The sequence below is a fragment of the Temnothorax americanus genome, unplaced genomic scaffold (assembly GCF_048541705.1).
Source record: "Temnothorax americanus isolate GAGA-0224 unplaced genomic scaffold, ASM4854170v1 Scaffold5, whole genome shotgun sequence".
Classification (NCBI taxonomy): Eukaryota; Metazoa; Arthropoda; class Insecta; order Hymenoptera; family Formicidae; genus Temnothorax; species Temnothorax americanus.
In genome coordinates this window covers 5,727,681-5,751,572 of record NW_027509657.1, presented here as the reverse complement: position 1 = coordinate 5,751,572, position 23,892 = coordinate 5,727,681, and the positions used below count along the sequence as shown (strand labels likewise).

Below are 23,892 nucleotides of genomic sequence, written 5' to 3'. Positions count from 1 at the left end.
ATCTTACCTCGTTTCTTTTTCCTGGACTATATTCTGACGGTGAAATTTATTACTAAATATAGCCGGTACTAGATGTTATCGGGGAGAGAATGACCGCGGCGGATTAGCGGATTACGATGGAAGAAAGTGGGATTCTATATCCTCGTCGCGACGAGAGAAAAACGACTTTTTTGTTGCTTCGTCCTCCTCGTAACAGGCTTCGAGACGACTTCCACTAGGCGAAGTTAATTTGACTCGATCCAACTACGATTTGTTTTACTCCTTCTATGTGTGTTGGCTTTATTTTATATTACTTCTGCGATGGCGAGAAGAGGCGACGCGATATGAAGATTAAGCGCGCGTCGGCGGAACAAAAAAGAAGGGGAGTTACTTTTATGGCAAATTTTTCACTCGCGGCAATTCAATTTTGTCGCGTAGCACGTCCCCGGCGAGCGCTACGTGACCTTACCGTTTGCGATATCAGGACGGTTGACATTTGTTACGATACGTTCTATCATCGTTGCCGCTCGGTTCTCGCACATTCCTCTCCGTCTCCGTCGCGACAAATCCGGACGGCTACGTCGAAAGCCGACGGTACTGCTTTTAGCGTTTTTTTTTTTTTTTTTTTTTAATTTTTATTAATTTGAGCTTTCGCGCGTTCGGTGGGAAATCCGTCCGTAAACCACGAGACCGGAATTTTCAGTGCCCGTGCGAGATGCTAACGGAAGAGTCAAGCGATCATAAAAACGGCTCTTCGGTATTCCAAACGCGAAACCGGTCGGCGCAGTTGAAATCCCATTACGGGATAAGTACCATCAGCACGCCATCAAATGCGTGCGAATTTAATCCGCATAGCCCATTCGTGTTTACGTTCACCATTCACCCCGGGGATCATTACCTTGTATTTGCGAATGCTTATGTTGCGAACGCTGCAAGAGAAGACGACCTCGCGACCAATCGCGGCGGTCTGATTCCCAACCGGCGCTACGAAAATCGGGCCCGTCGCACTGTTCGTCGAATCTGAAACATTCGTTTTGACTGATTTAACGACGACAGACCTCGTTCGATTTAACGAGACGGCGAGAGAACTGGGTCATCTCGTCGTCTCGTAAGTTCTTTTTCATAACAAAATTATATTTGATAGACTCGCCCAAATGTATATCTTTACTTTAGATACATACATGATCGTACAATATACGCTATTATACGAAATAACCGAGATAACTTCCAATCCGCGATCGACAATGAATATAATAATTTAACGTCGTCCCCTATTTTTACCTCGCTCATCGGTGAGAAGAGATTAATGGAGAAATATTGGAGGGTGGAAATTTTATCGTTGCACCCTATTCATTACGGGCGACAGTGAAAATCCTTTTTGAAAATATTTCGACGGGCCGTGGCGCCGCGGTCGCGCGCCGAGGGCGCGGCGGTGACGTGCAAGTGCATGTTCCAAAGTTTCTTAAGCATGCTGTCGCGAGGGTAGCTAATTATCGCTGCTTATTCACACGCCTGTTGGTGGATTACGACATCCCTAAACAGATAATGTCAAGTGGTCCGAAGTTGCGGCAAACTTGGGACCGGAGGCGCCGACGAGCTTCATGAACGGCTTTGTGCGAGAAATTCTTGTTCGCGATCACGGCGGGGGTGGGTTCGATCTTTTTTATTCGACGACGCCGCGAACTACGGCGACGCGGCACGAATACTCGATAAATAAAGCGTCCGCGCCTTTTGTATACACGCGCGTGCGAGAGAAGTAGATATCCATCTTTTAACAAAAGTATTACGACCGTATACTCTATCATCTCCCGACGCGCCGCGTCAAGCTCTAACGCGAGATAATAGCGCGCGGAGGTATAACTTACAGAATTAAAGAGAAAGGGGAAGAAGAAGGGAGGCGGATGCTACTCGAATTTAAGTTGCCGCGAATGATCGTCCTTATTCCGCACGTTCGCTTTATCAACCGGCTGTTCTTGCGTTCTAGCGTTTTCTCTCTCTTTCCTCTCTCTCTTCTCCCCCTCCCTTTCCTTTTCTTTCCCTCTCTCTCAGTTTCTGTGCGTTTCGCATCGCGACTTCCACTCAACCAACAGAAAGCTATACATCCGACGTAGGCAATATTCAAATTGCCTCCACGGATTTAACGGTTCTGAGATGCCACCGCGGGACAAATCGCCGGGGAAATGAAACGAGCTGCCAGATTAGACAGTATATAGCTGCAGCATCCCTGTCGTCGTAAAAAGAGGAAAAAGGAACACGGCCGCGCCACACCGCACTGGCGTGGAAGCTCACACTCTTTTGTATTGAGTGAACGACCCGAATTCTCGAAAGGACACGGATGGATATATGAGCCGAGAGAGAATATAGGGAAAGAGAGGAAAAGAGGGTGAAAATTTTTTGCCGCTCGCGTTACCTTAAAATATCTTCGCGTGTCCTACACGGCAACGCGATTCAATTTTGGTTATCGTATAGAAACGGCGGCGTTTTCGTGATAATATATATCAATTTATTTTACACCGGAACCATATTTCTCTAAAGAACAAAAGTATATTGTACGAGAATTCGTGAAAAATGTTATAGCGGCACAGCGCAAGAAGAGCAATCGTGCGTGACTAGAAAGAGAGGGAGGGAGGGGGGGAGAGAGAGAGAGAGAGAGAGAGAGAGAGAGAGAGAGAGAGAGAGAGAGAGAGAGAGAGAGAGAGAATGTAGAGAAGAAAAAACGCGGAGTAATAAACATATAGATCAAAGTAAATTAATTAGTTAAGTTGGCAAACTCTTCTGTCATCCAATATTTAACGAACATAATGTCGAGAGACTTTTAATGATACAGCGGGCAACGGGCACCGTCCGCGCGTATTTACGTTCCAGTTTCGTTTCTCCAAACGGACGTGGATACATCACCTCGCGGGCGAGTTTGAAAATTAAAGCATGCCTTTTTTCTGTATGTGTCCGTGTTCGGGGCAATCAGCGGCCAGACGTTCTTCGCATTTTTATTGCGCGTAAATTTCTTGGCACCGAGACTCTCCGCGCCTCAACTTTGTGATTTCGTAACAACGGTTTTGCGCGAGGCACAAACGTGAGACACAAATCCCACACGCATTTCGCGAAATTCGCGCGAATAACGCGCGGAAATGAAACATCGTTTTTATCGCGCGTCTATCTCGTTAACAGCGTTAACTTTTGATAGCTCGACGTCCGCCGTGGCGAAAGTACGGTGACTCTTCGAATAATAACAGACCCGTCCCCGCGCTATATCACGCGCTTTTTGCTAACGCCGATAACCAAGAGGGAAAATAATCAATCATCCTCGACATTTTGCAATTCTCCGGCAGGTTCTCCCTCGTTCCTTCTCTCATCTCCTCTCCACCCTTCGTTTCCCTTCTTACATCATTTCTTACCTCGAGTATCTCAAAATGGAGTCAAGGTAGGGAATCAATACGGTCGTCGCGTACCGCAATCGTTTTCTCGCCTCAAACGAACGCCGGCGGAAAAGTCGGCAGAAATCAAATTCCATGCAAGCACGGCACGTATTCCGATAAATACATATTGATACGGGAAGATTACGAAGGGAATGGCGAAGGGATTCTGGGCGCGGATTTTTGACACGTTCTTTTTCTACGTGGCCGCGCACGGTGGCCGGTTTTCGATGCGCCATGCACAAAAGGAAATGCAACTACGGTGATTTTCTAGTATCCTACCGCGATCGATTTGTTCGCTTCGCGTAACGCGGGCCGCGTACATTCCTCCGGAAATCACGAGCTTATAAATCTGAAATGTATCGTACGACTGTCTTCGAGGAACAAGGAACATGAAAGTATAAGTGCCGTCTTATATAGCGACCGATCGTGCAAAATCACGGGGCACGTTTTATCGGTATGCCCTCGATATGTATTAACTGGTCAGCGATTGTATTTATTGAAGCTCATTGCTAAAAGTTCTTTATTTGCATGCTTATACTTAAAGTCAGGGTTGTGCGTTTACGCGTAAATTATAATAATCTACATCTACATGTATACAATGTAAACTATGTTTAATATGTCATGTAAACAATGAGCGACCCATGGGTCACTAAACATTCATATTTTGTTGTTAGAAATATCGGAAATTTATGTTTTATTTGCAATTTTATTGTTGTTATTATTATTTAGTTTGGGCACAATTTTTAGCATGCTATGAAAAATTAACAGGGTGGAAATAATAATATTTCTATTAGTATCATATATTTTTTATGTCACTATACAGTTAATTAATAAATAAGTTACAACTATATATATATATATATATATATATATATATATATATAAAATGCAACCAGTTTAACCTAATCTGAAACTTATTATATTTTTTAAGACTGTTTGTGAAAATACAGTTAAAAATCAGTTAATTAATTCATCAATTTATTTATATAAAAAAATTTACACGTTACTATATTGTTTACATGAAAGAGGTAAACATAACGTAAGCAATTCATGTAGATGTAATCTTGAAGTTTAACTCTTTAATTTCCCAATAATTTTCATTTATATTTTAAGCAGGCACAACCCTGCTAAACATAAATGAAAATAATTACGAAAGCAGAGAGCAAGAAGAGATCTCGCATGAAATCGAGAAGAAGAATACCGTTTGCTATAAATCGCTGGAAGGAATGCGGGGACGATTCAACTTGAGTAACGTGCAACGGAAGTTATTATTAAACGTCGCACAGTGATTTCCGAGCTAATGAAGGGCGCAAGAACCATAAATCTCTCACGTGTATTCGATATATATGTATGTGCATGTTCAAGTACGCGTATAAACTTCTCACGAAACTTCAGACATCTCAGGAATATTCCAATCTCCGAGTACACTGCGCAGGCAGACGGCTCTAAATATGAAATTCTCTTAAGCGAGGCCGGCACGCGAAGGGATCCTTCTCCAACTGAATGTATATATGTATACGTCCGCCCACATACGTATTCGGTGTGTACATATATACATATAACATGTAACAAATTTTTACATTCGCTCGTATATGCTAGGCATGTGCACAGGCATGTTGTACTATACAGGGTAGTCTGTTATTGGTGATACAGCCGGGGAAGAAATTAATCTGTGTGAAAAAAAACAGAAATAGAGTATAATAGAATATTATTTTCACAAAGTTACGTTTTCGAGAAAATCAGGTTGAAAAATAGAAAGGATAATAAAATCCGTTCTTTTTCATTCGAAGCTCGATTTTAGGTAACATTCGTTTGAGCTCTGTTCAACAGCGGAAAATATGATATTTTATGTAGAAACAAGAGTTAATTTTAGTATTCCGTGGATAATACAGTAATTGACAATTTCATCGAGATCCGTTATTTTCTACACCAGCTGTTGAATTATGTATTAATACTAGATGGCCGTGTTGTCATACATTGTTAACTCGTGTCACAATTAGGTACTTAAGTTTAAAAAAGATGACTAAAAATATTAGTTTTTATAATAATTTTCTTGAAGAATGGATCTACGTATAGAAGAATTGTATTTTACGCTTTTGACTGATCTTTCCACGTAAAATTATGTCATTTGTACCAGGAACAGGAAGAGAAAAATACAATGTATAGATCATCCAACTCTCCGTACTGTGATTGTTTTGCCTTCGTATTGGAGCGTGTTGTCAATGTTAATATGTTCGTCTGTTCATCGAATAGCCAGCGTGAGTCACTTCGCGAATTATCTGGGATATGACCGATCTCGTGACGTGCGATGTGCAATACACAGCTGGCGATGGGATATCTGTGAGCGATGATACTATAACAATTGATAAGCACACTTCTAGTTCCTGAACAACCTGATATATCGATGTACATACAAGCGATACATAAGCGGATTGGAGCGCGGATGACGCGCGCGCGAGAACAGTTCGATGGAACTTGTGTGGATGGGACTTCCGATTATTATGCCAATTCCCGAGTAACTCGCTCTTTGGCGCGACTCCGCTCAGCGATTAGATTCGTTTTTCGAAAGATATAATCTCCGGTGTTACTCGCTAATAAGAATTTAAGACACTCGGGAGATTGTGCGCGCGTCACGAAAAATTAACGCCTCGATATTTTGTGGTTTAGAAATAAATCCACCGCGCGCGGCACTGTTGCAGCAAGCGATTCTTCCTGCGTTTGGAGTTTTGTTCATTTTCGTAAATCCACTCACGACTTTAACGCAGACAACTCGACGAGAGCAAGCGACTTTATTTACAATTCCGATATTTGCGACGAGCGACATGTTGTTCCCGGCGCGAAAACGCAAGTACGCGTTCCTCTTTGACGGAATTCCATGGCTCGGCTGAAAAGGCCGAGGCTAATCGCGCGTTTCCCCATAACGGCCTCTATCAAAACGTTAACAACGTTCGCGTTTCGAAGGGCGCACTAGTTCGATATCGTGTATATATATGGCGTCATATGTACACGCGTCGAATAGCCTGGCTGCGTTCTCGCAACAGGTTCTCCTCGACGTTCCAAGTTTCTCTTGATTTTCGCGGGACGTAGCGTACCCGCCATAAAACCGCCACAAAGTGCTCGATAATTAAATCTTCCTATATACGCGATCGCTCGAACGTTCATTTACAAATCGATATAGGGTAATCTTCTATCGCCGATACAATCGAGCACGTAATGATTTCGACGTGAAGAAATAAGTTTCAGATCAAAATTCTTGCAGTAATTATTCGAGAAAATTTATCTTGAAAATCGGGCGATAATATCGGCTCTTTCTACCTCTGATAATTGGATAATTTTAAACTGCGTTGTACAATAAATTATTCAATTAAAGAAAATTGTCAGAAAAACACTTTATTTTTAAAAATAATAGGAAATCGTTAAAATGGTTGAACGAATTTCTTTGTAAAAGATTTATTTAAAAACATTAAGATAGAAGATTTATTTAGTCTTTTAAATAGAATATCTGATATATATTTTTATTTATATCGACTTTATATTCTATTAAGTATTATATTATTTTAGTAAAGCCTTCTCGCGAAATTCATCGACAGTATCTGTGACAGTATCGTTAAAATGCGAGCTCAGGAGAGAAAAATAGTGCTAAATTTCTAACCTTTACATTTTATATATTTTCTCAAAAATAGAGTTTTATACAGAAAGAGACTTATTGTCACTTTCCTATGTTTTCAACCTATTTTTTCACCCAAAATATCTATCCAATCGTGCTCTCTAAAATTCCTTTCTATACGATAACTACTTGAAATGCGCTAGAAAAATGAAAAAATTTCTCGACTCTATTCGTCAAACATAGAGTCTATAAGTTCTTTGAAAACAACAAATGTTTATTTTAAATTTCACTGACCGTATGTCGGAGTACGCTTCGAAAAAAACTCGCGAAAGCGACTCGAGAGCAGTGGACGCGACGAAACACTGAAAACTGGAACTTCCAACGTTCCAACTAAACGATCTCTTTATATCGGAGAAAAGTTTCGAGGTCGCTCCCTCCCTCGGGGAGAGGGATATATATATATATATATATATATATATATATAGAGAGAGAGAGAGAGAGAGAGGCATTCGTAAACAAAAGTATACGGCTCTAGGTAATTACAGGTTGGATGAGCTCTCGAATGAATTAAAAAGGGAATGACAGTGTTTGCAAATCGTATACGGTATTTTCTGCTGGAGATTAGAAATCCGGATACAATCCGCGCGACCGGCATTCCGTTTGATGGATTTTCCATTAGCCGCAATTATTAGCAATTAATTTTCCATCGTCCGCGGCTTCGATTGTGCGACGATTAACCTTCGTACGAATCGTTGACATCGTCAGATTTGATCGCCGACGAATTAATGACACGTCGAGTCGATACTATATCGTTCTAATAAGTTTATCTTCAATGTGTCAAGGCAGTGATAAAGATTAAATTTCTTTCGCTATTCGACCTGTCGTTTCGAATGCGCGATGACGGAGCGTTGGCTAAACGCCGACCTTTTGTTTACCCTGTCTCCGCGAGAGACTCTGTTATAGCTATATACAAAACGTCGATATGCAATCTGCTCGCTAACGGCGACGTCGACGCGCATCGAGACCTATACTTAATTAATCTTCGAACGCGGGCTCGCGCGGGCGGGCTCGGTGGAACGCGGTGGAGAAATCAAAGGATAGGATATATAGGGGGAGCCCGCTTGTATCGCGAAACTTGTTTATTGAATTGCTGCGTCGTGCTGCGGTTAAATGCGAGGGGATGTTTAAACTCGCGGAAGTGAATTAAGAGTATCGAGTAACCCGCGAAAGTTTCCGAGTTTCAAGAAATTAGCAAAGTTTGAGGCGCCGCGCGGTACGATATGCGCGCGAAACAGAATGTTCCGGGCGGGAGGCGGAGGCGCGGTTCAACGCCTCGAAATAAGTCCGCGCCCCTTCGGCCAAATAAAAGTCCCCTATTACTACCCTGTGTTACTACACCGGCGCTCGACCGTGCCGAAACTGCTCAACTTGGGTAAACGTAATATTTTTCACGGCGATATCGAACGGCGGAACGCGTTCGCCGAGCAACGGCGCGGCGTACATCATCTTCTCTCGCGGCGCGGAACGCCGTTGCGGGAAAATGCCGCGCTCGCAAAGTTCCGGCAATTTTGACCCAGGCCGCGCCGCGACGGGGACGAAAAACGAGAGAGGGGGACGACGGCGGAAAACGGATTTGAAATCCGATCCCCCAACGACGTGTACATATTATTTCACGCCGGTGTCATTCATGCCAGAAACTCGGGGAAAAACGCTTGTCATTCAACGATCCGACGGTGGGGAGGGAGAAGGGCGGGTTGGGGGATGGCGAACAAATCCATTGAGCACGATCGAGCGTGTCTGAAAAATCGGCTCTCCGCAACAACGCTCAAGTTTCACTAGCACTGATGATATTTTACGCTTGGGATTTGCGACGAGCTTTCAATCAAAACAACATCGATGAATGGAATTTCCACGACCGCCGTAAGTGTTTCAAAAAGAAACGTTGCATTTATCTCCCGTCCACGTGATATACGAGACTGCAGAAATATTATTAAGATTTATCGTTATTCGTACATCGTAATGCCTCGCGTTATATTTTTGTCATAAATAATTTGTTTTGTTAAATAAAACGAATGATTTCGATACCGATAATCGCGAGTATTCCATTTTGTGACTTATATGGTGATAGATAGACGTGTTCCGGTAGGAATCACGTACACGCATGTATATACCATGACGTATTCATTGAAACGTGAAAGCGGTAAAAAACGCGAGAGCGAGGGAAGAGCGATTGAAGAATTGAGGGCCTTGACTACTGAAGCGCGCTTTAAGCGCACTTCGCGATGCACACTTGAGCAGAATGTCATATCTATTTACATTTGAGTCAGTGGATATGTTGAAAATTGTCGCCCCTTCAATTCCGAGCGCTCGAGCATGCACAGAGAACTCTCCAATACACTCTCTTCGTCTCGATATAATCTTTCCACGTCTTTACTCGATAAAGCCAATTTAAATGTATATCGCGATTATTACTCTAAGGAGATTTCTTTTTTAAAGAGAGAAAAAGAGCAGCTATATAAAATGAAATTCATTACTCTCTACAGCGTCACTGAAAATTGTACAGAAAAAATATGTTGTAAATTTTGCAACTTATAAATTAAAAAATTCCTACTCTCAAAAGCGAAACTTTTGTGCATAAAGAAGAATTTATATCTCACATTTTATCTCATATTTTATTTCGCATTTCCGATTTACTATTTCATCTCTCCATGGCCCAACTTACGTACGTGTATATAAACGAAAATCTAATGTGAGAGGAGAATAAAATGTTTAAAAAATGCTTTGACAGCGAACAATATCAGGCTATAGATGGGACAAATATAGACAAATGTATTTCATGTTACGTCAATACGATTAGCTTGATATCCTTCAGATATTTCATATACAACCGATACGGGTATATATATACATCGCGGAGATGTGTTCTATTTGTCTCGCGGATTTTAAATCAAAATCACTCACTCCTCCCGCCATTCCGATATGTGAGCGTGCATAAATGCGCTTCCACTCGATCCACCGTGCTCGAGTACGGCACCCTGTAGCGAATCATTCCTACACATTTCAGACTGATTTATACAAACGAAAGAAACGAGGTAACCGACGACAAAAGCGTCGCAAGATCAACCTTGTTATCAGTCACACATGGCGATCTAATGAGATCCGCGATATCCGCTCGATATTTTTACAATATTCGCAATCGAATCGATAAATTTATTCTAAAGCGTTCTCTTTTAATTTCGTTCAATTTTAATACGAGCTGCTAGATGAATGCGGTACCGTGTTCTCGGTTGACCGTGCAAATACCGCGGTCTCGCCATTATCGTAAATTTTAACACGCTATTCCGGCATAAAAAATGCTGTGTCCCGCACATAGCCGCGCGGATAAACTCGCGGGACGGGGAACAATTTTCTGTCGCCCACCTTTGCGCGCGCACGCGCAACATCTAAATCTAAATTAATCTGCAAAAATCATGAAAAGGATATTGCGAATTATCGGACGGAATATGATCCGAGCACGAGAAAACGTGGACTCGGATAAACGCGGACTCACGCATCAACGTGTACCATTTCGAACGGGAATGCGTATTACGATAGCCATTCCGGCCATTTACACGGGACGAATATAAAATGCACGAACGATCATCGAATGAAAAGCAAAAGCGTGTAACGCGAAAATGCGTGCCAAAAAATACGCATTAAAACGAACAGACGTAGATCTGCGTGCAAACAGCGCGAGGCGGCAAAAAAACGTGAATCTCGTGAAAAATTATCGTTCCTCGCCGGTCGCAGGAGAGAAGACGGAATGGGGTGTTAGATCTTGTGCGGATAGAATTGCGACTTGGTAGGTATACTTGCCGTACGGACGCACGCGCATAAAATTGAGACGTCATCTCCTATCCGAACCTAAGAAATATCGGCTCGTTTTAAACGGAATTATTTGCCGACATTTGCGTAATTACGTATTCGGGGACGAGCGCGATTTGACAATTCGACACTTTCACGCGGGATCGTTTCGGTTACGCGCGCTTCGTAATCGAAAGACAGAGGCTCGGTTTGCCGCCGCCGCCGGCGCGAAACTCTAGCCCTTTTACGCTGACTGCACTTAATTACGTTTAAAAATAAGTTCGGCCGGAGTAATTAATTTTAGATTCCCGTAAAAGTTTAATCACACAAAGTTTCGGGACGGGCGCGGAAAGGTATTCGGGAAGTATCTTTTTAAGGGACCGTAAAGGGGCCGGGAGAAGCGACGAGTGAGTTTAAAGATATGGAGGAGTGGATGCCGGCACCTTAATCTTTTCCCCGAGAAAGTTTCTCTCGTCGCAAATCTTCCCGCGAACGAGCGCGAGCGTGTCGTGTCTACGTCTCCCTACCTCTCCTAGGGGAATAAAGGTACCGGCGTGTAAATCACGAGACATTCGACTTTTTAAACAGTAGATTACGTTCCGCGTTTGAAGAGAGAGAGAGAGAATCGCCATATTTCACGAGGCGCGACGCGCGAATATCCGTCGCAATCGATAGCCCCGCAAAAACGGTCCCCGGTCTACTGTCCATCATTAATTATTCCGATGCGAGAGATCCACGCGCGCGCGCGCGTGCAAAAAAAAAGAAGAAAAAAAAAAAGAAAATGCGAGAAACAAGAATTACCAGCCACGTTAGGTGCGGCCGGTATAGTGTCTGAAATTGAACGATTGCGCCGGCGGAACTCATAATTTCGACGGTGCCAGTTATACGGCGGACGCGCTTCGATATATCCAGGAAATGCCATGTAGAAATCCGGCGCGCGGAATAGATCGGTAGGCGGAAATAAATTCTTGTACGCCCGGACGTGGATTAAGCGACGGGAAAAATTTACGTCGCGCGTCGCTGCGCTTTGGTAAATCAGGATCCTTCGCGAACGCTTACATACGGAAGGAATACGGATGCCGTCGTCGTCGCGACGTCGCGGAAGTAAGGAAGGTACGCCGTACACCGTTACGTCTGGCATTTGCCATCTTATTTTCAAAGTGACTTCGCTCACCGAGGATATACTGAGGTAGCTGAGGAAGAATGTTGTATCTCTTAAATCGAACAAACATTCGCACGCGTATATACGTCTCGATCGTATACCCGCTCGAGACACGCGACCCGTTAAAGGTGACGATTTTGTCGCAGCGACTACGTTGCGAGAGAGAGAGAGAGAGAGAGAGAGAGAGACTTTCTCACGCTGGAAAGCGAGTTACCGGTGAATTACCTTTGCGCTTACAAAGCAAAATCAATTACGTCGAGTATCAGCGTGAAGTTCGCCTCGTACGATCACGTAGGACGACGGGAATAAAGGGAAGCCCTCGTTTACGTCGCTACGCGAGTAACTCGTCGCATTTTGAGACACCTTGTGAGACTCGGCGAGGCCCCGGCGAAAGGAGCGCCCGCGCCGGAGCGAAGCAATTAAAGGAAAAGCTGCAAGAGAGCATCGGATCTGCGTAACGATACATTATGGAAGTCGAAGCGAACGGAAGTCGCGGATACTAAAATCCGCGCGAGACAAAGGGTTGCTCCGGACGATTTCTCAATTACCGAAATGGAATGCGTGGCGAGCAGGGAGGTATGGAAGGGGGAGGGTAACGAGGAGCGAGACCAGAGTGACGGCGATGGCAAAGTGACAAGCGGCCCGACACGGGACTTTAAGCTCGAGAACGTCGCGAGAATTTAGCGAAACGGTTAGAGAGGCTACCCAACGAGAAATCCTTTTCGTCCCGTAGCATTGCTGCCCCTCCGCGATAAGCTTCTATCGGGCGAATCTTCACGGCGAAATTAAGCGCGTCTCGACAGAAGTTGCGTTACGAAGATTATAATACGGAAAGGCGGGGACGCGACAAGTTTGTGCGAGGGATAAAACGCGTAGCCTCAACGACAACGAACGAGAATGTTTAACGGTTCCTTTCCATTAACTCGTCCGCGTGGCCGAGTTTTACGCGGTATCGGGGAATCTTCCAGGAAGGAATTAGACGGGTCCCGGTGTAGACATCGAGGGCTTACCGTAGAGCACGGGAGCATCTGATAGGAGCGACCACCTGTCTCGTATTTCAACTTCTTCCCAACTTCTCTTCTCCGGCTCTCTCTCTCTCTCTGCCGGCTTCTCCACATTGTTAAACCCTGCATTTTCGAACATTTTCTCCTCAGAATGCGCTCCCGTGTCTGTATACGAGATGTCTCCGAGCTGACGATAATAGAACCGAAGGGGGAAAATGACTCTATGACTCTTCGTAAAAAATTTATTCGGGAAGTGAATAATAAATAGGATTTTTTTCCGTACTTTATTTTCGGAAACATTGATTGTATACCAGTAACCTCTTAGTCGAAGAGATAAAGAGGAAATGTTTCCTCGTGAAAAATTAATTTGGGAAGTGCATATAATAAAATACGATTTTTTTCGTATTTTCGGGAATACTGATTGTAAACCAGTAACCTTCTAAATCGGGAAATTAATGATACATTCATGCTTTTTCGCGTACCGTGTATTATTACTCTCCAATTTTCAAAGTTATTTCTCTTGAAAACAAAGTCTAACTTTGTTTTTTAACTTGATTTTTAGTAAAGAATCATTCTTTTTTCGATTCGTACTACCAACCCAGAGATATGTATTCCATATATTCTAACGCTCATGTAATTGAATCAACAAACTTTGTTATCGTATTTACGTGTCCGAGAGTTCGATTAAAAAAATAAATAAATAAATAAATAAAATTACGACTGAGAATCGCGCGTGAGAAGAAGAATCGACGCGTTAGGTTTACAGGACGGTAATAGGGAAATTAATTTGAACGTTACTCTCGAAGATGAGCCATAATTCAGGCCGCTCCTTCAAACGTTTCGCTAAACTTCCAAGACGCGAAATTAATTTTGCGGTTACTCTCGATCGCAGGGCGGGCTGCGCGCCCTCGGATGCATATCTGTGATATAAGTCATGTAATATAAAGACGGGTACTTTCTCGACAAAGGTAATCACTCGTGAGGTATTAACTCTTCGGAAGTCCGTGACTCGTAATAAAGCGAATAAACGCAAACACTCTCAACCCAGAAGAGGGATGATAATCGTGTTACATGCGTTCCGATAAAGCTGCCTCGCTGTCGATACCCGACCGAGTCTCCCGCGAATTCGCCGTAGCCGCGTTGTAATCCAAATCGGTTTCGCGCTGTGATCGTCGCGTCGACAGTTGCAGGTTGCGGGTGCGGAGAAGAAGAAAAAAAACGAAACCCCTATACCATTGCGCGCATAGGGCGAAACATCACGTTCGATTCTCACATCGAACCGGAAAATTGTGCCGCGCGCGCAAAACGGACTCGAACCAATTTTTTTCTTCTCCCGATCTCCCCCTTTCCATTCCCCTTGTCTATATCCCCCTTTTTTCCGTCTATCCCAAATATATCCTCGCGCGGCCCACAGCTCAAAACGAAAATGTATGTACCGATCGGAGGAGGAGGAGCTCGTTGTTTGTTCGTGACTGCGAAACGAGATTTTTGCGGAAACGGAGAGAAAAATTGCAATCGAGATTTGTGGAGCGTTTCGATTGACGCGGACTTGGTCTCTCTCTCTCTCTCTCTCTCTCTCTCTCTCTCTCTCTCTCTCTCTCTCTCTCTCTCTTTTTTATTTCGAACGGGACGCGCGCGTGGGATCTATAGCGACGTGTAACGACCCCTTGATCGTTACGCTCGTGCGGAATATTCGTCAGAGTGGCTTCGCTATTCTAAATTAACTCGACTCTTCGCGATGAGAAAACTTGGAAAAAGTATTCGTTCTGCTCTATACACTCTCCGCTATAACGATTCCACGAGATAACGCGTTCAGAATGGAGTGTACTCAACGAAGAGTACTTATATTCCGTATTAAAAATGAGACTGTGAGACTTGAGAAAAAATTATCATCATTATTCAATGAGCCAAGATGATAATTTATTCGACGATGTTGGTCCTCATTCGGCAACATTGCATTAATAAAACAGGGAATCAATACGTAATGCGGCATTCGTATTATAGAGATTTAAGTGACATCGTCAACTAACTTTCAGTATGTAAGCGAAAACTTCGACTTTCGCGTGTCTTCGAATTCTTTTAATGAAAACTGACATCGCGGACTTTAAACGCACCCCGCCCCCCTCTCTCTCTTTCTCCATTTCTCTCATTCACTCGTGCGTACGCCCGCGACATCAACTCGGGAATAAACTTTCCGAATTTGAGCAAATATCGCTCACCGCGCGAAACGACAGGTGGAAAATTATTTCTTTCGCCGATAAATCTTCGTGCGCGACCGCGATAAATTTGCCGCGGGCGCACGCGTTACGTATCGCGCTCCGATACGTGGATGCGCATAAGGATACGCATCTTTGATTATACGATATACGAGAGAAATAACACGCCGTTCAATTTACATGCAAAGCGACAAGAACCCGACCGGAGATAACGGTAATTGTCCTTTATTTCACCGCTCTCTGCCCGTCGACATTATCGAACACGCGGGCATAATTGGACATTCAAATAAACAGTAATTACCGTAACTTCTACTGCAATAAAATTCCGCGTATGCGTGTTTACAGCGCGACACGTAATTACTACGGCCCGTCTTTCCCACGGGTGGGAAATATGCCACATGCGTGTTTCAAACATTTGAAATAGATTATTCGGCGCATCCTTATTTGCCAAATCCGATTATGATCATCCACTCTGTCGGAGCGGCTAATCAGCGTCGTAAACGTTCCGTTTTTATCAATGCAATTGAGCAGCGCGACGCGCATTCGGAGAGTTTTCATCGAACGATAATAATATTGTAACGTTTTATATCCCTCTTCCCGTCGCGCGGCGGCGTTGCGCGTTTCATCGTTATTATTTTGCATTTTGTATACGAGATCCACGGAGAGCGTGGTATAGCTAATTAACGTTTCGCGTATGTTTCTACAGTGGCGTACCATTAATTATTCTCATCCTGGAATATAATAAATTTATCAACAGCCGTGTATTATTTAAATCGTACTGCAACTAGGTCTGGCTTTTGCGTTCAACGAGCGGTTCTTTTTGCCATTTCTGACAGTTTCAACTTTCCGTATAATGGGTTATTTTCGGCAATACTGTTTGTCTAAGGTGTACTTTACCTTTACACGTATACGAGATACATGTACGGACAATTTCGTAATTTGTCTCGCGCGAAAATATAGCGAAAATACCATCGTTTAAGTAAATATTTCGGGGTTGCGGGTCAACCAAAATCAGGTCGGAAAAAAATATATTCGTGTATTTCGGGGTATGCCAATATATCAAGACTATAATTATCTCGCTCGTTTGGCATAAGGGAAAAATAATCGATCGATCGAGCAGTGCCGGGGACGGGGGCGGACGATGCGCGCCGCCGACGGAAATAGATCTGGCAGTTGCCTTACGCCAGTTCCGCCGGTTCGTGTTCCAGCGGTTGCAAAATTCATACCGGGACGACGACGACGACGGGCGTCGAAGTTTTCTTAATAACGGAATCCTGAATTCCGGCTGTTTCTCGAAGTAGGTCGTGCTCCGCGCGATTTCCTAGGTCGTATCTCCATTTCCTGCGCGCGCTCGCTCGCGCGCGCGCCGACTCCCCCGTATCTATCCGGCGACCGGCTCCGCGGTATCGGAGTTTCTCTCTCTCCTCCGGGGACATAATTTCAAAATAGAAGCTATGCCCCCTTCCCCCTTATAACACCGAGACGTTCCGTGTTTTAATAAGACGATCGATACGCGCGAATGTATACGCTTCCCAGCCGTTACCCTCCCTTTGACTTTGACCAACTCGCTCGTACGTTATTTCGGATTCCGCCGCTGAAAATTCCCCCGTCCTACGAACCCGGAGAGAGATAAAGAATCTACGTGCTCACCCCCTCGCTCGCTGGCGCTTAAAATGTCCGCTAAAGCGCACGTGAGGCACCGCGTAAAAGCCGCGGGTACACGACGAAAAAGTTTTCCCGTATATCAAAAGGCGACGTCTGTGCGGAAAAAAGAACGCGGCGCGGTGGCGGCGGCGCGCGCGCGGCCGCACCGAGCGTCAAGTCGCGTGTGAGTGCCTGCGTGCGCCATGAATGAAATTCAGCCAACGAGGTTTGCGGGAGCCCCATTCTGCGAGTCAAAAAAATTTTTCTAATCAAATAGTCGGATGGCACATTCCACAAATGTTTCAACTCCGACTCCGAGCAAATCGCGGTTCGCATATTTTTAAAGAAAGCGCATAACATCAAGATGCGAAACATTTTTTGGTGTATTCACGTTAATAATTCGACATCCGGCGGTATCAGAAATTTTCTTTTCTTCTCTCTGTTATTTTGCATGTTTAATCAAATATAATATTTTTCGCACATCTTTTTCTCTCTATCTCTCTTTCTTCTTTTCCCTCTTGCTTCACTTCTTTTCGCTTGACACTCTTTCAAATTATATTAAAATAATTAATTTTTTTAATTTCCTGTTTCGTGAATTAACTCAAGTAATTACATATTATTAACATAATATACTCAAGTAATTACGCGTTATTAACATATAATGGAGTGCACAATTTGATTACGAATCATGTAGGCTAACAATAGCATTAATTTATCAAGCGAAGTGACGTGACGCGGTGAAATTGTCGCTTCTCTCTTTAACCGAAAGATATTGGCGATCATTATTTATGCGACACAAAATTGCATTGAGTTATATATATAAATATCGTTAATCTTTCTCTCACGGTTGATATGTCCGCTAAATGCATATTTTCGTTAACGATATGATAATGTTTGAAATGTGATGGTAAAAGTAAACCGAAGATATCAAATGGAGCACTTCTCATACATAACGTTCGCGTTACACGACGATCGATCGGCACGCTAAAAACTCAATTCATTTCATCGGCAATAACCCGAAAATTAAATGAAAACTTGCATATTTTTCGTCATTTTTAAGCCCGTAATTGAAATGTATTGACAAAGTGTATATGAACGAATAATTTTTTTTTTAAATACTCACGATCCTATTACTTTTCTAAATACAGGATAATATGAAAATTGATAATTAACTAAATATACATTAAAAAGAGAGGGAGGACGAGAAAAAGAGAAATTATTGCCGACACTTGTCACCGGTGCATTAGGACACGCGAAAAAAGGTGGTGGAAGATGAGTGCTCGGAGTGCTCCGTAAGATGTAGTTAGCACTAGCCACATGGTACGTCGTATTCCGATAAAAAGTGCAGCCACAGAGAATGACTTTTTGCCGGCGGGAGAGAAGGTTAAACGGGCGAAGAGTCGAACGATCATCTCTCGAGGGAGTTACATTTCGGATTTTTCTTTTCGTGTAAAGATTGACCTTACGCGTTTAAACGGTTCGTTAAGTTGATTCTCCTCCCGGTTAGATTTTCATTTAATTTAAACGACAACGGCGGCGGCGGCGGCGGCGTCGTCGTCGTCGTTTTTCAGTCCCCCGCCATCTCTCTCTTCTTTGGCACTCGATGTCCCGCTGACGCTAACGAGCGTGTTTGGAATTTTGACAAATCTCGCGCTAGGATTTTGCCGTTCGCGCGCGGCCCAGTAACAATGCAAACGTCGTTACTCGTCTGCCATACACATTAACGGTTTTATATAACGAAAAGGCCATTCCACATTGCATCCGCAGATAGGTACGTACGCATTGTATTTTGCGCATTCGCGCACCTATGTACCCGAGGTGATATATGCGCCGTAAACGTTTGCACTATACGCTCACCTCAAACTTATTACGGTTAACATATACCTACATACTATCCGCTAACGCAATATCGCGCACGACATGCACAATTCTACACTATGTGTCTGCATCGAGCAACGATGCGCGCACACAAACGGCCTAATTTAATGGAGCAAAACGATCAAGCGATCTGCCATAAGCTCAATTCCTTCCTAACGTATATAAGCGCCAAACAGCTGCGGGAATAGAATAAGAAGCGGGCGAGAGAGAGAGAAAGGAAAGGAGACGAATCGCGTTTGCTCGATTTCGCCTGCGAAACCATCGAGGAACTGTCGCGCATCCCGCGATAGACGTTAACTGATGACCCGTCAAAAATTGATTTTCGCATTTTGCCCCTGTCGATACGTGTTACCGCGCGCACACTTCATTCCTATAACTCAGCCACACCGTGTACATACACGCGTGATACGGAAAACGTAGAACATGCGGGGGAAACGTCGTGCGCGTAACGCCAACATGCGAGGCGTGTGCTCGAAGAGTGTTTAACAAAGAAAGAGAGAAAGGGGGGGGGAGAAGGTTCCCAAAATGACCTTCGGAAAGCGACCTTTACCGCGAGAGCTACTTACGCGGTAGACTTAACGACTTCGCCCCCGCGGTTAAAGCTATACGCCGCGCAATTAATTCTGATTAATTCCCTAAGTTCCACCGGCAAGCAAATCGATGCAAATCTTTGAACAAAATCCCTTACGACGCGTCGCTCCTCGTAATAACTCCGTCCAACAACGAATTTGCTTATCCAAACTACCATTAAAAGCGCGACTGCCGGATGACCTATGTCGGTGATTAACGTCGCTTCGACGTTGAAGGAATCGGATCGGCCTCATTGAAATTCATACAAGTTCGACGCATTGTGTTGATTGATTAGCTAATGAATATTTATGCCGATGTGTATGATTGCTTCTATAATGATCGTCAAACGTTTTGATCCGTTTTGGACATTCTGCTCGGTGGTAAACTAAATTGAGCGGGAAGTGTCAAGGTATCTAAAAAATAAAAAAATAAAAAAAAAAGAAAGAAAATCGTTACACATTCAGAAACAAACAAGCAATTTTTGAAAGCAGCTTAGGCAGCGAAACGGGGAGCTGGGAATTATTGGGAACGTATACGCATATCTGTGAATGAAGATCGGAAATAAGCATGAGCAAGCAACTTTGCGAATTCAATCGTGCTTTGCGAGTTCGAACCTCGACCGATCTCTTGATAAACCATCGCGGGATATCGGATATTGCGATAAACTCGCTATTCAAGATATTCACGTTATCCCCAATTAAAATCATGATTCTCGCTGAGCGTGTTATTAAATAATGGCAGTTTGACTCTTTCGTTACAAGTGCGGTGTTCGAAAATGTTTTTATTAACCCCCTCCCCCTTTTCCCTTCTGTTCGATAAATATTATCGTCATTTGGTCACGCACAATCTTATCAGATTAAATCGTTTCCGGAACGGTTCTGGAACCGTGTAAGCAGGGAATAAAAGAAATATCTTCGTTGACAAAATGATCGTGACGAATTACGCGGAAACCGCGATGGAAGAGAATTTTCCACAATTTCTGTAATCGTGCGCGTATAGACGTGTCACGTGGTTTGTGGCCATGATTTTAGCAGGGAGACGCGCGGATGAAAAAAGCAGTTCCGCTATATATATGTATATATTCTCCGGCGTTGCAACATTCCTCAGATCGAGTTCGGGATTTTCGTTTCCCGAAAACTCTTCGAGAAGTCGCGAGCGAGACAACGGATATGAACGGAAAGGATAGAAGCGGGAGCGATGGAGCGGACGAAACGAGGTTTACTTCGATGAAACGAGGAGAGCGCGGGCGATGCCGTTGCCGTCGAGGCAGCTTTTCTTCCGTGAGACGAAAATGCGCGTGAAGTCAACGGAGAGATGAAAGGAAAGGTAGCGGAATCCAAGCGAGCAAACGGCAATAAAATTCATCTCGAAAAACCTTTTGCGCGAAACCTTGTCTACTTCCATTTGTGTTCGAAAGTTGGAGTAGAAATGGTGTGGAGAAACAACGTTTCAAATTCATAGCGTCGGCCACGCGCGCGCAACTTGCTATTGCGAGTTCTTTCAATCGTCGAAACTCTCTCTCGCGGAAACGGGGAATCCAATGAAACGCGCGCGGCGCGCGTCTGTATATATACGACTTTTACACGCCGCCCCAGGATTTCTCTTTACTTTCCGTCAAGATTCGTTACCTTCCACTACTCGAGAGTAACCCCCAAGCAACGTAAAATAAATATAAAGGCAAGTTGTGCAAGCGGAGACGACACAGCGATCGCTTAACGCTTACGCAAGGCACGCGCGAGTTTTTCCCCTCGCGTTAAACGAGCCGCGAAATGATCGCCGAGTGTCCCTTTCGAGATGAAAATTTACCTTGAGGAAACGCGGAACGCGCGACTCCGTGCACGACGCCGTCGATGCCGATGAATATGAGGAGCGGTGCCAGGGCTGCGAGGATCGGGACCGTCCTGGTACGCGCGGCATTCGCACCGCCGCCGCGGGCCTGCAGCGTCATTCCTGTTTCTCGGCGCACTCGCGCGATCTCCGATCGCGCTTCTCCCGGGTGCAATGTCCTATATCACCCGCGATCTTGCTCTTCCCACGCGATTGGTCCACGATTAGCGTACCTGGTGTCGCCTGGAGCGCCTTCTGCGCGCCTGGCACGTGCTCCGTGCAGCTCCCGGCCGAGCGCCTCCGCTCATCTCCGTGCGTTCGTGCGCGTACCGCGGGACACCGTCCTGGTGCCGACGGCACCGTCGCGGACCGTGACACGCCGGTAGAACCGCACGGCACGCATCGGCACGGTGGCTCAAGGTCACGAACACGCCGCTCGCGAAGAGAGAACTGTACGTTGAGAATGAAAGGGGGAGAGAGAGATAGAGGAAGGAAAAGAGAGACAAAGAGAGAAAAACCGAGGGAGAGAGTACGCGAAGGAGAGACACTCCGGTACGTAGGAGAGGATCCACGACGAGACCTCGTTCCCCTTCTCCCGAGGCTGGTCCTGGTCCCTCTGTCCCGGGCCGTAGACTGCTGCCTGGAAACCCTCGGAGTACGGAGTACGCTCGTGCCTCCACCACCCCCGTCCCCCGCCGCGCAAGCACCCGGACTTTGCGTCCCGTCCCGCGACTCGTCGCCGATAAACTTCCTACTACGGGCACCCTCCAATACTCTCTTTCCTTCTCTCTCTCTCTCTCTCTCTCTCTCTCTCTCTCTCTGTCTGTTCTCCCCTCTTCGTTGTGCAGCCCGCACCAGGAACGGTCTAGCAGCGCTTGCGCCCTCGTGACCGTGCCCTGATGCCCGGGCACTGCCGCTACCACTGCTGCTGCCTCTGCCTCTACCTCTGCTTCTGCCGCTTCCTCGTACCTTGGCGAATCTCTCTTCCCTCTGTCTCTTTCCTCGGCTCACCGGCTGTTCTCTCCTCCTTGTCGGTAGCCCTTCGCGCGGGAGAGACCCTTCTACGCGGTGGTGCAGCTCCCGCGACCTCCCGCCTTTCCTCCTTTCTTTTTCTCTTGCTCTTTCGACAACTCGGCCCCTACTCGGGTCCCGAATTTCTTTCCACGGACCATCCTGATGCTCGCTCGCTCCGGAACGCTCGCGTCTCACGGGGTTTAGCCAGCTTCGTCCAAGCTGGCACTAATGGGGAAGCTCTGTGACGATCGTCGATGACTTTATAAAGATGACAATCGCGGATCGTTTCGCGGGTATTTAGCCGGCGTGCAATCGTTGTTCGGGGGAATGGTGCCGGACTGCACCTGCCGAGTATCTCTCGGCGTTGTCTTCGCCCGGGACACCGCTTAATTCCAGATATTGTCCCCGGAATTGCGAGTTACGATAACCACGCGACCGGCGTATGGTCGCCGAATAATACTTTCGGTGGATTAAACGCTACCTAATTCATTTTATCTCTTACGTGCTGATCGCGCCGAGTGTCTATCCCTTGGAAAAAAAATGACTCCCACGGCGATCAGCCGTAATTCTGTCGCGGGTAATAAAGAAACAACTTTGTATGTACGTTACCAATGGCACGATATATAAATCCCCGCGATGGATATTACTTTTTTAGAATACGAAATAAATTTCCTCCGTGTAACGGAGCATGCTCTACCCCCGCGGGAGTAATTTTAAGCTAGCAACATAAGAAGACAAAAAATGAACTTGGGACCGGTAAAAACAGTTGCGACGCGGCGTTTATATACCGATTCGTTATAATATGTTTCGAGTTTAATGGAAATATTCGCAAACATCTGTCCATTTTAAACCAATATTTTACGCGTGTCGTATACCATGGCGAATGTTGCGAACTAAATCTGCATGCAGAAACGACAAACAAAAATGTAAGCGCGACAAAAATAATTTTAATCTTATTTCCATGTTTGGCCGGAAAAAAAAATACGAAAATTCTGACGAAATTCCGCGATCGCCAGTAATGAAATTTTGTTTCGAATAGAATGCCGTACATGTCACTACTTTTATTTTTGAAAACTGAAAATACAGGTCTTTGTGGTGACCCATATGTAATCCAACGACGGAGAATATATAACTGTAATTCTGGAAAAAAAAAACTATAATTCTTTATCAAGTAAATTACAAACAACAGTTGTATACAATAAATTTTTCCCCAAAAGTTTTTATTTATCCATGGCGATAGAAAGAAAATATCAGATAAATAAAAAATATATGTATATGGGATGGCGCTGCATTTTTTGTTCCATCGAACCAAATAGCATTGGAAAATGATCGCAACTGAAACTGATGGCCAAGATGGTCGATGCTTTTCACCGGCCGTCAAATTATTCCATTTATTTATCCTGTATCCCATTTCGTTCGATCTCCCTCGGATTATCCAGCTTTATCCGGCGTGGTTTGTCCGTGATAGCGAATCGCGAGAGCTGCAGCCCGCGCGCGAGGACTAGGCGCATATTCCAAGGAGATCACGGCCCACTAACAACGATCTACAACCGAATCCGCTGCTGTTAGCAAAGAGCGAAGAGCGAAGACGATAGTAGCGGAGGAGGGTGGTCGAGGCAGATCTGAGCTGACGCTATGAGAATATACGGGAGGGCGGAATTTAAAACGATGGAAGTGATTGTCCTGAAATTACGAGGTACGATCTCCGGCGCGTCGTTAGCAGATCCGAACG

The 23,892-nt window shown here is 44.8% G+C and overlaps 1 protein-coding gene and 1 long non-coding RNA gene across 11 annotated transcripts in view; one reads left to right on the top strand and one right to left on the bottom strand.

The window, feature by feature from the left end:
- LOC143903845 (lachesin) overlaps nucleotides 1–21,822 on the bottom strand; it is a 29,440-nt gene extending 7,618 nt beyond the window's left edge. Inside the window, exons 1-2 of the mRNA XM_077417840.1 lie at nucleotides 21,126–21,822; nucleotides 878–999 (exon numbers count right to left, since the gene is read on the bottom strand). Of these exons, the coding sequence (XP_077273966.1) occupies nucleotides 878–999; nucleotides 21,126–21,267 (264 nt within the window). The 5' untranslated portion in view covers nucleotides 21,268–21,822. The remainder of the gene's footprint in view (nucleotides 1–877; nucleotides 1,000–21,125) is intronic.
- LOC143904244 (uncharacterized) overlaps nucleotides 1–23,892 on the top strand; it is an 82,189-nt gene that overhangs the window by 10,366 nt on the left and 47,931 nt on the right. The gene's annotated exons all lie outside the window — the stretch shown is intronic.